Raw genomic sequence first — 15,442 nt, forward strand, 5'->3', positions numbered from 1 at the left:
TGACCTTTTGTATGCAAAGATGATGCGCGTTGAACTTTAGCCTTCAGTATTCTCCAGAAGCTGGAATGCCTGTTTTCCAAATGACAATTAAAAATGAATGTACTTACCAAGTACTCCAAAGTCAGAAAAGGTTAGTAGAAGGAAAATGGACACTTCACAAAGCTCTACTTTCCTCCGGCCTAGCACATCAGCATGCATGGCACTTAAAACTCCTTCAGTCAAAATGCAAAATTACCTTTACCCACCAGGAGATACACTGAAGAGAAATTGCCAGGAGCAACATGAACATTTTCAAAGGCAAACAGACAAATCCAGACTTGTTTTCTGTTTAGGTTAAAGCAAGGGAAAATGTCAATGATTCATGTGCTGCTGAGTGACATACCTTCAAAGACAATTTCTGTCTAATGTGTAAGAATAGAGAGATAATCACTTGGAGTCATATAGTGGAACTTGTACCATTACCCAGCTGGGGTTATGATATGCAGTGATCTGTTGCAGTCTTGCCTGTTTTTTTTGACTTTCACAGTTATGACTAACTGCTTAAAAGGTGGATGTTACATCTTTGTGTTTCAATTTAATCAAGTGGTTTATTCTGTTAATTTCTAAAACCTGAACTCTAGTATTGCTAAAAACAAACAAACCCCAACAAAACCAAAAATCTCCTAAAAGCAATGCTGCATTTTACAGATATAGAAAATATGTATCTCTTTAAAAACCCCCGCTGCGTGATTCACCACATTGCATAAACAAGTAACATGGCATCTCAGAAGTCTCTCTTCCCCATTAACCCTACCACCTCCATTAGCCTACTCCTTTCTCCAGGAGCACCACAAATACCTCCTTTCACCTCAATAATCCCCTTGTCTGATACCCCCTACTTCTTCTGTGGGATTCAACAGAAGTAATTTCATATATCAGCACTTCTTCCATGAGGAAAGCTAAAACAATTGCACAGAATATATCAGAAAATGTAACTTCTATTGCAGTACCAATATTTTAGTAATAATTTGAATGAATAAAAATGACATGAAAAGCGTTTACTCCATTTTAAAAACTATAGTTTATAATCATAAACATCAGTATTTTCATAAAAATCAGTGGGGCTTCTGAACTTTTGAAGGTACTAAAGACCATAAAGAACTGCCTGAATGCCTATACACAGGTTCTATCAGTTTAAATCGTCTTTAAGGAAATTTGTTTCAAATGATGCAAATATCTTTTCAGGAGTCAATTGGTTACATGGCCAGTTACACACATTTTGCATGTGTCACATTGAAGCCACACCTAAAGTACACTTTAAAAATAAATGGCTTCAAAGCTGCTGTTGCAAGTTTGCATTAAAATCAGTCTGAGAACAGTCTAGTATTACAATAGCATATTGTTCATTAATATACCTAACACAAAGCATCAACAGTTTTGAGATTATCTGAAATGAAAAGATTCTCCCCTTCTCAGTAATTGCCTTGACCAGATAGATACAGAATCTTACTCTCTTGTTGGACTTGGCTTTTTTGGCTGTTTTGCGTGTTTCTTTTTTGGTTTTGTTTTGATTTGTTTCTTTTTTTTTTTTTCTGTTTTGAACTTTAATTCTTGAATTAGAAGTATTCTTCTGGATAGGGGAATGACAAAGATTGATTGCTGAGAAAAATACAGGAGCCACTGTGACTGATAGCCAGCAGGATGCTGGTGTAGGCACTTAAATCCTCCTGACACAAGAAAGGGAACAAAGAAATTACCAATGTCACTTCATGTGTTTTTCTTCTCGATAGGAAAATATTTCTATATATTATAATCCTGTTCTAGAAAACAAATATTTTCATGAGACAAAGTAATCTGTAGCTCTAGTTTGTTACAATCTGTAGACAGCCCAAGGTGTGTAATCTTAACAGAAAATGAAATATTAAATTCTGCCCATCTTTTGGCCACAGACTTTTAGTGAGTGACATAGCATGAAAGATTAACACAAAATATGGATTTTTGAATAATTTCTAAAGGACAGATTAATGTTTTGACAATATTTTATTGTGAAACATTGGATTTAGAAAAGGTACAAAATGTCAACGGTCAGATGTGTGCCAGTACAGGATTTCAATTATCTATACATGTGGACAGCTGAACAGCTTCACTGCAGAACGTGAATTTGGACAAACTATCTAAAAGGGGGCCGCAATATTCACAGGCTTAAAATACATAAATAACTTGAGCCAAAATGGCCATTACTGGTCAATGCTAATCAACATCTGGAAACAGGCTAAGAAGCACAATACAGTACAACAATCTCCTCGCAGATCCACGTTTAAAGAACATCAGTTTATTATGTCAATAATCTACAGCTCCAGAACATGATTCTCAGGACTGGGATTCAGTTGGCTGGTTAAGAACTTTAAAAAAATTAATGTTAAAAATGAGATTATGTAAGAAAACCCACAGGTATGTAATTAGAACTAAACACTCTGAAAACTCCAAAATTCTCCTGACTGGGATTTATGAAGTCAATTACTTCTAATACAAAACTTTTGCTTGTTTCTTTAAAATGTTCTCACTGCAGCTTGAATTGATATCATTAAGTGTTCTTAATTCAAACATTTCATTTTGAAATGAAATATGCATTTCTGTATTTTAAAACTCATTTCACTGAGTATGGGTCACCATCAAAATGAAAAAAAATTACCCAAATATTAATTCTGAATTTTAAAAAGTCATAAATTTTTATACTAAAAAAATTAATAACAACCCCAAAGATAGTAGCATTCTCTACCCTAGTTTAATATGTTTAAAGAGGAGCTTTCATAAACTTACAAAGTCGATTTTAGGGTGTAAAAATATTACACACATACTATATGAAACAACATAGCTCAAGTTTTTCATATTTTTCAGTAGTCTGTCAATGCTGGAATGCATTTGAACTATTGAGAAAGTGTTCATAGTTCAGTACCTGGGTGAACAGCCAAGGGCGTATAGATTTTTGTCCTTCAATTAAAAATGTGTAGCTGCTTCTACACAATTCGGCTTGCTGAAATATCAACAGCTACCCTGTTACCAGTCAGTATCCAGAGCTGACTTAAACCTTCACCCATGTATGTCTACTTCTTTTTATGTTGATTCATAACTTACCTGCCTGAACATATACCTTGGGGTATACTAAATTATTGTTTAATAGAAATTTCTGAATATGACTCACGTCCATTAGGAGCAGAGCTAACCTTAAACTGATGCAATTTAGAATGAAAATCCACCCAAAACATTAAAACCCACCCTATGACACCACATCCATTCCCTTAATTAATTTTAAGACCATTAGTTTTGGCTACTCTTTTCTCAGTGTGCATCTTCAGTGGGGGATGTGAATCTTGCAGTTCATTAAGAAGAATCACCATGAGTTACAACCAAGTACGTTAATTCAGACAATGGGGAATAAATGCATTTAAAACTTCGAGTGTGTATCACTAGCTAAGGATGTAATATTGGAGAACAATGTCTGCTATGGAATTAAAATTAGTGCTGTGCCAAATGGGAAAAATGTATAAACAAACCATGAAACTCCAGTGTGGCAAAAAAAAAATTGTTTTTTGTTCAGGAAGTATTTGGCATAAGCAGCACTAATAAAATTCTACACCTCACAGACACCAGCTACAAAGGTTATCTAAAGCCAATACTCACTGTCCATCAATCAGCTAGCCAGATCTTAATGCTGCCTCGAGCACTGCACTAGCCACTTTGATCTTTGTTTCAGATTCCTCTGTACACACATTTATATTTACATAAAACATTTATTAAACATGATTTTTAAAACATAAAAACCGTATGTACAAAATACCAACATTCCTATAAATAAACAGTTGGAGAAAGGCACTTGCAAGAAAAGTCTACAGTAAATCTTACAAAAACCACACTGCCTCTGTTACTGTACAATAGATAATCTTTCAGTCAGTCTCTATCACAAGAATGTAAAACACTAATTACTTGTTATAACTAAGAATATAACCGTTACAGTCGTATTTACACATACATATATGCCTCTTTTTAGTTCCACTTGAGAGCACCATGATTTCCATTCCAAATTTATATTTTCATACAAAGTAAAAGAACAGTTGCCAGAAATCAGTGTTCAGCGTCACTGCAGATTCATGAACTTTTGGCTGACATCATTGTAGTTTAAAAGACTCAGTTGCTACTTTGTAAAAAGTACACCTAGTTTGTTATTGCATGTTGTCCTTTCAGAGAGAGCACTGCTATGTTCTCTATGCAATTGTTTAATACTATTGCTGGCAAAAGGTTTCCAATATTTTCAAAAAAATAAAAACATTCTTCAAGCCAGTTGAAGTATTTCATCTGAACAGTAACTAAAAAATGCTGCATATTAATTATAAAAACATGTAGGAAACATGCCAACTAATCTGGTGTGCAAAAATATTTTTTCCACTACACAGGATTTTAAGGGCTTCACAGAATTACTCAAATGTACATTGAGTAGCAAACCCCACAAAGAACGAGTTCCTCAAGGAGATGTGAGGATATTCCCACTTTTATCAAACTTTTTACCCTTTGACAATGCTGCAACCTGTTTGAGCAGTTCTCTGTTTTTGGCCTGCAATACAAATTAAAAAAGTATGAGTTACTGAAATAGTAGTGTCATGCACGTTGCATTTATGAACAAATTCTCAAAATGTACAGGCTAAGAACATTCAGAGAAGGTAATGATCACTTTTCAAAGATCTGTGTATGTTTTTTGACATGCATAGTCTATCTTCAACAGAGAAAGTAACCACACTCCCCACATCTCACAATTTAGTATATCCACTATTGCACTGAGTGTCTGCTCAGTCTGTGATTTGTAAGGCAACCAATTCAGGCTTTCCTCCTGATAAAGCATACTTTAACAAGAGACATCTAGCTGCCATTGTGTTAATGCTGAATGCTTAAACCAGATCCATAGCCCAATGACAACTGATAAATTGTCAGAGAACAGACACAAAAAATAAACTTTGAGAAAGCATGTAAGGTAAGGCTTTACCTTTTAAAGTTCAAAGAGTGAGTTTAACTCATATGGACACTGCCTGTTAACTGCAGAACTGCTGTACAATGCATCCAAAGTTAAGCACGGCAATGACCACTCATGAACTTGGTACTACTGTATTGAGTGAACAATCCTGAGTGAACATGCTGAGTGAACAGCTTGAATATATGATTCCATGAGAAGTTTTTCCCAAGCACTGATAAGCAATTACACACCTGCAACTGTTCCACAGTTTCCTTGTGAGCTTTCTCCATACTGTTCATCTTTGTCCTCAAGTTGGACTCTTGGTACTGGAAGTCTGCCTTCAATTCTGTCAACTTAAAAACACAGATCTTATGAAGATTCCTTGAACTGCAACAGGATACATCTTCTAGTCAATATGTGAAATCGTCAGCAAAGGCTCAGGAATCTCAGGAAACACTGTATTTATTTACTGTTGCAGTATTGACAGCTCAGCGCTTGAGAAGCAGTTTGAAAAATGTGTATACCTATTTTCTATGCAGAAAGCAACTGTAGTCATATAACCGTACTGTTGGATCAGGATTTTGTATAGAATAGGCTAAACCTCAATAAAAAAAAATTCAAATACAAGACTGGTGATTTATAACGTTTGCTGTTCTTTCAGCTGTGAGATGCTTACCACAATCTTCAGTTACATCTCTCAGTTATATGGTGTGGTAACACCCAAAAAAATCTTTCCTACAAAGATTATAAAAAAGATGTTTTTGTGTCCTTCTACACTACATTTTGTCCTAAGCAGAAGGGAAAATATATACAATGTATACATTCCAGATTTATTAGGAAATGAAGCCTCTTTGCTAGCAAAGATGCCTGCCATAACAAACCAGAGCATACCCTCCTAAAGTGACTACCAAGACTGCTATTGCCAACTTTAGTTTGTCTTAAATCACATGTAGTGTAAGAGACATTGCTCAAAAGAACAGGTAACCAGGTGAAATGCAGCTGTGTTGCTATAATGGTACATAACTCACTGAACACACAGTGCTGCTCAAGGCATGCACTTATGGCTGTTGTAGACTACAGGGCATCTGGTGCAAACCCACATAGCTCACACTAAATATAAAAAAAAAAAAACGATGGTAGTGTCGAACCACAGTGAAGTATGCAAATAGCCAAGCAAACACACTACCTGTGAACACTCAGCAATTTGTGGTCCTGTCCTAATAATGAAGTCTCAAGGCCCCACGATAATGTTTTGGTTTCTCGTTACCCTTTTGTGCAGAAAGGCAAACAAGGCTAGTACTGCAAATAATAAGCACTGATAATGACATGGCTGATACCTTGACTCATAACAGAAAGTGATGAATAAGTATTATCTGTAAAGCTGGTGTACTGAGCTGTTTTTGTTGCCATGCTATACAATTCAGATGTTTTACTTTAGGAGCATTCAAAACTGTTCAAATGCTGTCCCTCACAAATCTTGAGACATGACCTTAACAGCAATCTCCCACAGGTATGGCTAAGGCTTTTCACCTAGTACATGTCTTCGAACTTACTATCTCACAGTGAAAAAAAAAATCTGCAGTATGTTCATTTGTTGCAATTTTTTCAGCCTATGGATTGCTGTATAATGTGTACAGCTTTTTGTCCTCCCTGCAGCAGCTGAAAAAGTAAGTGACCTGGTTTAGTGGGAGATGTCCCTGTCCATGGCACGATGATCTTTAAGGTTCCCTCCAACCCTCATATAATTCCATGAATTTTAGCAGCTAAAATGATGCATAGGCTGGGTTGGACCCTCCTAATCTCTCCAGAAATTCCAGATGTCATTTCTTCATAGATATCATTTCTACCAGCCCTGAGTTTGGGGGTTCACATTGGTGCCTGAGCGCTACTCAAATAGAGAGGATTTTTTTCCCCAGTGCTGAGTCAGGTATCACTTCCCTCCTCTCTCTGCACTTCACTCAGTGCAAGTGAGGACTTTGTGCCCGAAGGAGACTAAGTTTGAAGAACTCTGAAGTCAAATAGTTTTAGCAGCGGGGATATTAAACTCAATAGATGCTCTCCCTATGGAAACAGCACAAAATAAGCCACTGCAGTGGTTATGCAGAAGTAGGTGACATTTCCTTACCTACCACTTTTGTTAGCTTTTCCCAGTAGATTGAAAATAAAAAGAGATAAGTGAATTTCCTACTGACTCATGATCTTCTCCTGGCTTTATAAGAGAGAGATCAGGGCCTAATGTCTGTCCTCTGAAGAAAACACCTAAAGAGAATTCATGACAGACTGTTCTGCTCTTTCACATTAGACACTTAAAGGCTTAAATAGCAAGTACTTCCAACACTAGGTATATATTAACAGTGACATAAATGAAAATAGGTTCAATATCCTTTACAAAACACAGCTATGTGTAGAAATGAAGATACTGAACTATGGTTTAAGAGTGGAAGCATTTTCCTTTCAGTATGAATGGGTCTTTCTTAACCATCAATGTTTGGTAGGCCACTATGCGTTCACAACCAAAATTTTAGTTAAAACACCAATAAATTTGTTTGGAATGCAATTCCATAACCTACTCAATCCTGAACAGACATTCTAGAGCCACTGTTACAGTGGCTCTAGAATGCACATAGTTATTCAGATGGCAGAGAAATAAAATAAATGTAAATCAAGTTGTGTATTTGTTGTTATTTCTCTTTTCTTGTTAGCCATTAGTTTGTTTGAAGGGTGAATCTTCTGTAAGAGTTCTGCTGCAGCCACTCGGGCCTATGATTTCACTTAACTTTTGCTGACGGACAGCCACTTAATCCAAGCTTTTCTTCTAGTCTCCGACTACCCACAAAGATTGACAACCCACAGTACACATACTTCTAATCCTATGAAAACAAACCACTTAATTTTCAAACACTACAAATGTAAATTTGGACATTATTATAGCTAGAGTTGCTTTAGTCTAAAATTAAATAAAAACTATGCTAAACTCAGTATGGTTACTACTCCTTGCCATGACTCAGTTAAGAGCACGTAAAACATGCAAACTACTGTCCAGCACTTTATCCATGACCTGTGGCATGCAGCCTGAGTAATAGGCTAACTTCTTCCAGGCTGAAGTGAGGTAAGATGAATTACTCTTTGACCTAATAAACAATATATATTCATGATACAAAAGTCCAAAAGTTTTCCTTCACATGTTACGATCTGATTAGCTGCTATATAAAACGACAGTATCTGATTTTTGTTATCTTATTGTTTTGACATTTTTAGGAGACTACAAAGCAGAAAACAAAACTATAAAGTTCTTATTAAGCAGGTGCAATTTTTACCTTTTTATCTTTCTCTAAAATAGTCTGATCTCTTTGCTGCAGAAGACGTTTAAGTGACATTACTTCTTCTTTCAGCTGACTTATGAGGACAAAGTTGTCAGTTCCTCCACTGTCTGCAGACTGATTTATAGAGCTACTAAAAATGAAAACCAAGAGTTACTTACAGCATCAAAAGAAAAAAGAAAACCACTTAAAAAATCAAATTCAATAATTAATAATTCCATAAACATCCTTAAGGACTAATGCAAAAAAAGTATGTACCTGACAGAAATGGATGCAACTGGCAAATTACCTTACTAATGGCACACATTACATACACCTGCAGAAATATAATTCAGTATTAGCTTTTGAGGGGGACAAATACCTTTTGACTGAAGCAGCCACTTTAAACTTACATTCTGACCATTTGGCCAGAGACAGAATAAAGTTTCAGGCTCACACATTAAAGTTCAAAATAATTCTCTAGATACTGGGCTAGCTTAAAGCAGCAGGTTCTACCCTGCATCTAACTGATCAAACAATTTCCCAATGTGAGGGAACACCATTGGGTTGATAACTGTTACCTTATACATAAGCTTTGTTTAATTTTGCCCCAAACAGCTTAAAAGCAGGAAAATAACTGCTAGTTTTCTGCAAATAAAGTAACTTAATTGACTGACAGCACTCAGATGCCACCCAATAATCCATCTGGCAGGACACAAGTTTCACATCCCTCATTCTTCAGGCAAACAAAGAAAGGCAACTGGCCACAAATCAGTGCTCTCTTTGGTTGAAATGGCTCAGCTTTACAAAAATGTAACTTTACCTATCTCCATTTGATGGCTTGGATTCCAGTTTGGGTTTTTTCTTTGGAGTTTCATTCTGAATAGCTGCAGAGGATTTATGGCTGAAATCAAACAAAATGTAAACCTAAAGCCTCGTACTATGCAACTCTCTAATATCACCATTTGGTACATGAAAAAAAAACTAACTCATGCTCCTAGGTGGAATGCTAGAGACTAGCCAGAAATGCAAGAACAAAGAAATTATTTAAATAAAATCTGCAAGATAAATTAAAAGAAAATTAATAAATAATATAATATTTACCTCTGTTTCCATAGTCCCTGATCTTGTTCTGGACTCAGATTGCTGATTCTGAAATATGTGAAACATACTTGGTAACTGATCAAACACGCCATTATTTGTAAGTTTACATGAATGGTATCTGTATTAGGGAAAAATCCTTCCCCCCCTTTTTTTTTCCTAATATGGTGAGCATTTTTGAATTTTCAGTTGGACACTGGAGTTCCTGGTCATGGTTTAGTATGTCAGGATGCTATACAATTATTTCTCTGCTAAATATCTACACTATCACAAGTCACAACGGGTAGACCTCAAGACTGATGGCTAAACCTTTTTGCTGATACCTCACAATTTTTGTGAACTTTGTCTTGCTAATCTTGTATTCAGCCAGCTAGCAGCTCTCCTGGGATTCCCATACTGCCATATGAACATTGCCTGAAATGGTGCTCATTTGGCACCATAAGAGTGAAGTTAAGTTTTGGATCCCTGAAAATAATTGCTCCTTGGGTGTAACCATTTGTTTTCAATTGTTTTAAAAGGAACTAATAAAGAACACTGATACAGGAATGGTAGAATGAAGAAGAATGTACTGAGTAAAATAGTTCAAAGATTCTGTATTTCTACCTCATTGTCTCTATTGTCTGATCTTAACAAAAACTGAAATGGTCAGGGGAAAAGAGTTTTATTAATTGGACCAGAAGCAATGGACCTGTGGCAGTCTACAGAAAAAAGAGGTGGGAAGCCAGGAACATTGTGATCTGCAGCGATATGCGTACTGTTTTAAGTCTTGAGTATATCAGAAGCTCTGTCCAGTAGTAAAGAGCTTTTTTTTTTTTTTATTTAATCCCTACTGTACCTGTGCCAAAAGCATTAAATTAGATTTAACTTTCTGTAATTAAATTTTCAGCAGAGATTTGAAAGTACAGGAACAGTACAATAACTCTATGCATAGACAAGAATAATTTTTTTTTTAATTCCTAAAACACTAAATCTTCTCTCTTTTTTAAAGTGAAAGTATGAGCCTTTCTCTTTGCCTCATTACCAAAATAATTTCGTCTTATTTTGCTTCTATCTTTAAGTCACACTTAGGCAAGTTTCAGACAAGATTAAAAATCATAAACACTAGAAATTGAAGTTTAGAAGGAAAGTGTCTGTGTGCCTGGGATCAGGATCATTACCACTGCAGACACAGTATTTACTATCAAACACAAAAAGTAAGTAGTTCTGAAGTTATGCTGTCACAAATCTATCAATGAAAATAAGAATAATAACTACTATTATAGCAGCACAAAATCCAAAATGAATTCTGGAGTTTATGACTGATTAAGTTTGGTATGTACATTAAGGCTGATATGCTGTTTATGCCATGTCCAGAGACGATGGGTTGAGAAAAGCTGCAGAAAATAGGACAAAACTATGTTAAATATTATTAGAGTGACAGTAACTGAACTGACAGTCTTATGTCCCTATGTCTGTATCACAGCCACTCCCAAACTGCCTACTCCAGCAAGACTTGATTATAAAAGCTAGCAAAGAGGTACAAACTGGTCCTAGATTGAAGGCAATCCCACACTGTTGTTTCTGCTTCTCCTCTTAACGGTGAGTATTTGTACATAAATAAGTCAGGGTGAAGTGAGTCAGGATGAAGATTCTCACTGCTAAAACACACCTTTGGCAAATGCAGATACCACACAGCAGTTGCTGTGTAGAAACCCAAATACAAGTTTGCCCTCAAGTAACTTGTTTCTATAGCCATTCCATGAGCCTTTTTACTAGCCTTCTTACCAATTTTAACATCAACTAGTTTGAAAATCACCAAGAATTCTCTTTTTTTTTTTAATTAACCACCTTCATTTAAATTCTAGGAATCCAAGGATTTTGAAAGACCGTGAAGAACAATTCTCTGCTACTGCTTTTAACACCATGCTTTAAATAATTTTGCTTACAACTCAGTACAAACAGAACACAGAACATGAAGAGCTACAAACAACTATTTCAATTTTTGAAATACTTACTTATGATGACTGCTGCTGTGACGATGATGATGGTGGTGATGGTGGTGGTGTTTTGAATGATGCTGGTCTTTCTCAGTAAGAGATGAGGACGAAGAGTTAGAATGTGAAGATCCCAGGCTCTTCCTCTGTTCTTTTGTCTTCTGTAGCACTCTCTTGTAGGACAGTGTGCAGAGCCAACACAACAACTTTCCATCAACCTTGTGAGAAATAATTCAGGTTTTATTTCCAAGTATATTGCACTAGAGAGATGTACTCAATGTTTGCAAGAAGATTTTGTTTCACTTCATCCATTATCACTGGGAAAACCAGACATCTTTGCTATGAAACATCATTATTGTATCTCCAGGATATGCAACTTTCTTTTAGTAAAGTGAATCTTATTCCACTTGTCCTTTAAAGTTATGCTACAAAGAGTCCTAGCAATTTTTGGACCTGCTCTACATTGCAGAAATTACAAAAACTTTTCAAAAGGACCAGTCTTTTTTACAACGTTGTTACTTGTACCAAGTAAATTCTTCTGTAAAAACAGCATTATCCTTGGGTTCAGTCAAGAGGCTTTTGAGGTCATTTTCTCAGCACCTTCTGGAATGAGAAAGTGGCACTCACCAAAGCTATTTAACAAAACAGAACACAAAGGGCTGCTCAGAGCAGTCTACCTCTCTGGTGCTCTACTTAAAGGCAAGGCAGGCAACTAAGACGAGGTAAAGTGTCAGATTCAAGTTATGAACATACAAGAGATTCAACGGATAAGAAAAAAAGTAAAATAAATATCAAAACATGAGGAGCTGTTGAGCTGCTTAACTTCTGTTCCTCAGCTACAATTGTCTGCTAACACTTATGCCTTTTTTTACAAAAAATGATTTAATTAAAAGTTAGCTCAGTAGCTAAAATAACAATTGCAAGTTACAAAATTTAATTAAAATATTGTAAAGCACAGATCAGCAACTTGAATCTAGTATTAGAGAACTTAAGATACATTCCTGTTAATCTTTCTCTTCTGAAAGAGGAACACTATTGTCAGCCTAAGCCATGAGGGATGTGGAACAAAGCCTACCTTCCTTCTTCCCTCCTCTTTTCGATCAAAAGCACATTGCTGTTTGCACTGCTCACAGGTCTGGGGCGGGCCATACTTCTTCTCTGAGTTGGTGCAACGCTGGCATTTTGTGCCAATAAATGCTGCAATAATGTTACAATACTGACAAGGCTTGGGCTGAAAAAAAAAGTTGAACTGAAGTCAATACATTTGTATTTGCAGTAATGAAAATTCTGCTATTTCAATTCATACAATCATGCTTCGAAACTGGAAGAGTTTCAAATAACCTACCTCAAAGAACCTTTTTCCTACCATTTTTATCTTCAGTATTAAAACTTTCCTCTAAAGTGATGCTTCTGCAAGGGTTAAAACCAGCCTAGACTTTCCATGAAAATCCAGACACAAAAAAAGAAGCACACATCTATCTGGTTACTAATCCCTACACCTACTGCATTTTATTTTTTTAGATATATTTTTTTAAATATATTTTCTCTCAGTTTTACCACACTACTTAAGAAATTACTTGCACAACTTTAAAAGAAAAGTAATCAAGTGATTTTTTTTTTCGACTGGAAGTCTCTGATGGCATCCCTCTCCTTTGCACAGCTCAGGGATTCAATAACCCTGCAGTTCCAAGATTAGTATCCTAATCCCTGAAATTCTACAGGAAACTTAAAAAAAACCAAAACAAAACAAAAAAAACCCCACCACCAAACAAAAAGCAATCAAATAGAACTGAACTATCAGGTCAGGTTATCAACTTTTATATCATACACTCAACTAGACTAATAGCGTGCTGAAAAATAAACTTGATGTCAGTTTTCATAGGTTAGAAGAGGCTGATTATCTTCAGTGTAGTTCTTTTTTTTTGATGAACTACTGATAAAATTGTTGATGGTTCTGTCCTGCAATTCATTTTGCTGCAATTTAAGCTTTTGAAAGCAATTCTTTGTTCAGTTTACATACACATTCACAAAGTGCCTGACTACATACCAACAACTATTACGTTTCTCAAATAAGCTGAATTTCAACTAATATGGTTTATGTCAAATATAGTGAAGTCATGCCTTTTTGTTTCACAAGAAGATTATCTTGATACCTCCTAAAAATTCCTATCTGTAGGGTAGCTCAGATACAATGTGTGCATTCATATGATAGAAAAAATCATTTTTCCAACAGAAGCTAAAATTCAATATGAGAAAATATAAAATAACATGAATGCCGATAAACTCAAAATCTTTTGTACCTATTAGCTTAACACGATTAACATGCATTTTTTAAGACTTGCATTATATAAAGTATGCGGTATTACTAGACTTTCACATTTACCACTTGTTGAGAACAATGAGAGCTAATGGTCTTCCTGCCATGAAGCATGTGCTTATGAAAATATGCACGGAATAATGGAATGTGTATGGTGTGAAATAACATTGCTTTGTTACAAATAGCTATATTGAAATTATTCTTAACTGTTAAGCTATATATTACCCAAATGGATTTCAATTTGGGAAAAGAAACAGTAGCCCACAGAGGAAATCAGCAGATGTCAGGCTTTTCCATCACCTTTCTGGATGGCAATCTATAGTGTGGATTTGGGGTTTTTTTCTCAAAAGAAAATAAGAAGATTAGTAGCAAGAGAATTTTGTTTTCGGTTTGAAGCACAAACAACCTCAACTTAAGCATAAAGAACCAAGTAATTACTCACCGTTCCGAACTGCTTCACGTTTTGGGCACATTTCTTGCATATTGTGTTGGTTTTGCTAAAGAGATAAAATGGCACATCATTGAATTAGGTGGCAAACATGCACTTTGACATTGTTCCCCATGCAATTACTTGCTAACAGACTCTGAGAAGAGTTGGGTTGGAAGGGGCCTCCAAGGCAGAGTCACCCAGAGCGGCGACACGGGAACGCGTGCAGGCAGATTCTGCGTGTCTCCAGAGAGGGAGACCCTATCACCTCCCTGGGCAGCCTGATCCAGTGCTCTGCCACCCTCAGCGTAAATAAGTTCTTATGTAGAGGTTAAACTTCTCGTGTTTTAGTTTATGGCCACGGCTCTTGGTCCTGTCGCTGGGCACCACCGCGAAGAGCCTGGCACCACCCGCTTGGCACCCGCCTCGGAGATATTTATATGCATTGATGGGATCCCCTCTCAGCCTGCTCTTCTCCGGACCGGCCAGGCCCAGCTCCTGCCACCGCGCTCGCCGTACCTCTCCTGCTGGAACTCGGAGCGGCAGTAGGTGCACTTCACGATGGGGTGGGCGATGCGGCACTCCTGCGGGGACAGCGCCGCGTTACTGCCCGCCGAGCCCCGGCCCCGCTCCGCCCCCGCCCGCCGCCCCTACAGCAGCCCCGGCCGGGGCCGCCGCCGCACCTTGCACAGCTGCTGGCCCTGCGAGAGCTCCTCGAACGGGTACCGCTGGTTGCACTTGGTGCAGGCATAAAGCGCCGGGGTGGCCGCCGCGCCCGCCGCCGCCATCCGGCGGGGCGGACACGGGCGGGCCGAGGGAGGGGAATGGGGAGGTGCCGCCGGGGCGAGGGACGGAGCGGCCGCCGGGGCCGCCGAGGAGGAGCCGGGGCCGCCGCCGCCGTCCCGGAGCCGCTGCCGCCGGTGCCGCTCTGGGCCCCGCGCGCCGCCCGCCCGCGTCCCCCTTGTGTCGGCGGCGGCGGCGTCACCCCGCGCGCGCCCCCCGCCCTTCCTTCTCTGCCTCCCTCCCTCCGCCCCGGGCCCGGGCTCGCGCTGCGCCCGCGCAGCCAATCGCCGCCCCGCGCCAAACCTGCCTTCGAACGCCGCCGCCCAATCGCCGCCCCCGCCGGCCCCGCCGCCGCCAATCCCGCCGCGGGCGCCCTGCCCTGCGCCGGGCGGCGGCGGCGCCCCTGCGCTGCCATTGGCCCAGGCGCGGGGGCTCCTCTGACAAAGGCCGGCCTCTTCCGCCATCCTACCTCCGCGCGTGCCCACGCGCCGCCCCCCCGCCCGCGCCGCTGGCTCCAGGGGCTCGCCCGCCGCCCGTCCCTCTCGATTGGCCGAGCGGCGC

The 15,442-nt window shown here is 38.7% G+C and overlaps 1 protein-coding gene across 6 annotated transcripts; it reads right to left on the reverse strand.

Annotated features, from left to right (window-relative positions):
- Window positions 1–2,000: 2,000 nt before the first annotated feature.
- On the reverse strand, window positions 2,001–15,319 carry FAM76B (family with sequence similarity 76 member B). Of its 6 annotated transcripts, none has more exons than XM_072927332.1 (10): window positions 15,189–15,319; window positions 14,618–14,682; window positions 14,114–14,168; window positions 12,430–12,585; window positions 11,376–11,572; window positions 9,385–9,432; window positions 9,104–9,184; window positions 8,299–8,431; window positions 5,233–5,334; window positions 2,001–4,588 (listed from the first exon to the last, which is right to left on the reverse strand). In XM_072927332.1, exons 1-10 carry the CDS (start codon window positions 15,294–15,296, stop codon window positions 4,499–4,501), a joined length of 1,035 nt encoding a protein of 344 aa, XP_072783433.1. In that variant the 5' UTR covers window positions 15,297–15,319; the 3' UTR covers window positions 2,001–4,498. The 6 variants fall into 6 exon arrangements, with proteins under 6 accessions (XP_072783433.1, XP_072783423.1, XP_030125521.4 ...); XM_072927322.1 differs by having other exon boundaries at window positions 8,299–8,434; window positions 15,189–15,318; XM_030269661.4 differs by lacking the exon at window positions 15,189–15,319 and adding an exon at window positions 14,782–15,165.
- Window positions 15,320–15,442: the final 123 nt, after the last annotated feature.

This window comes from Taeniopygia guttata, chromosome 1 (assembly GCF_048771995.1).
Source record: "Taeniopygia guttata chromosome 1, bTaeGut7.mat, whole genome shotgun sequence".
Classification (NCBI taxonomy): Eukaryota; Metazoa; Chordata; class Aves; order Passeriformes; family Estrildidae; genus Taeniopygia; species Taeniopygia guttata.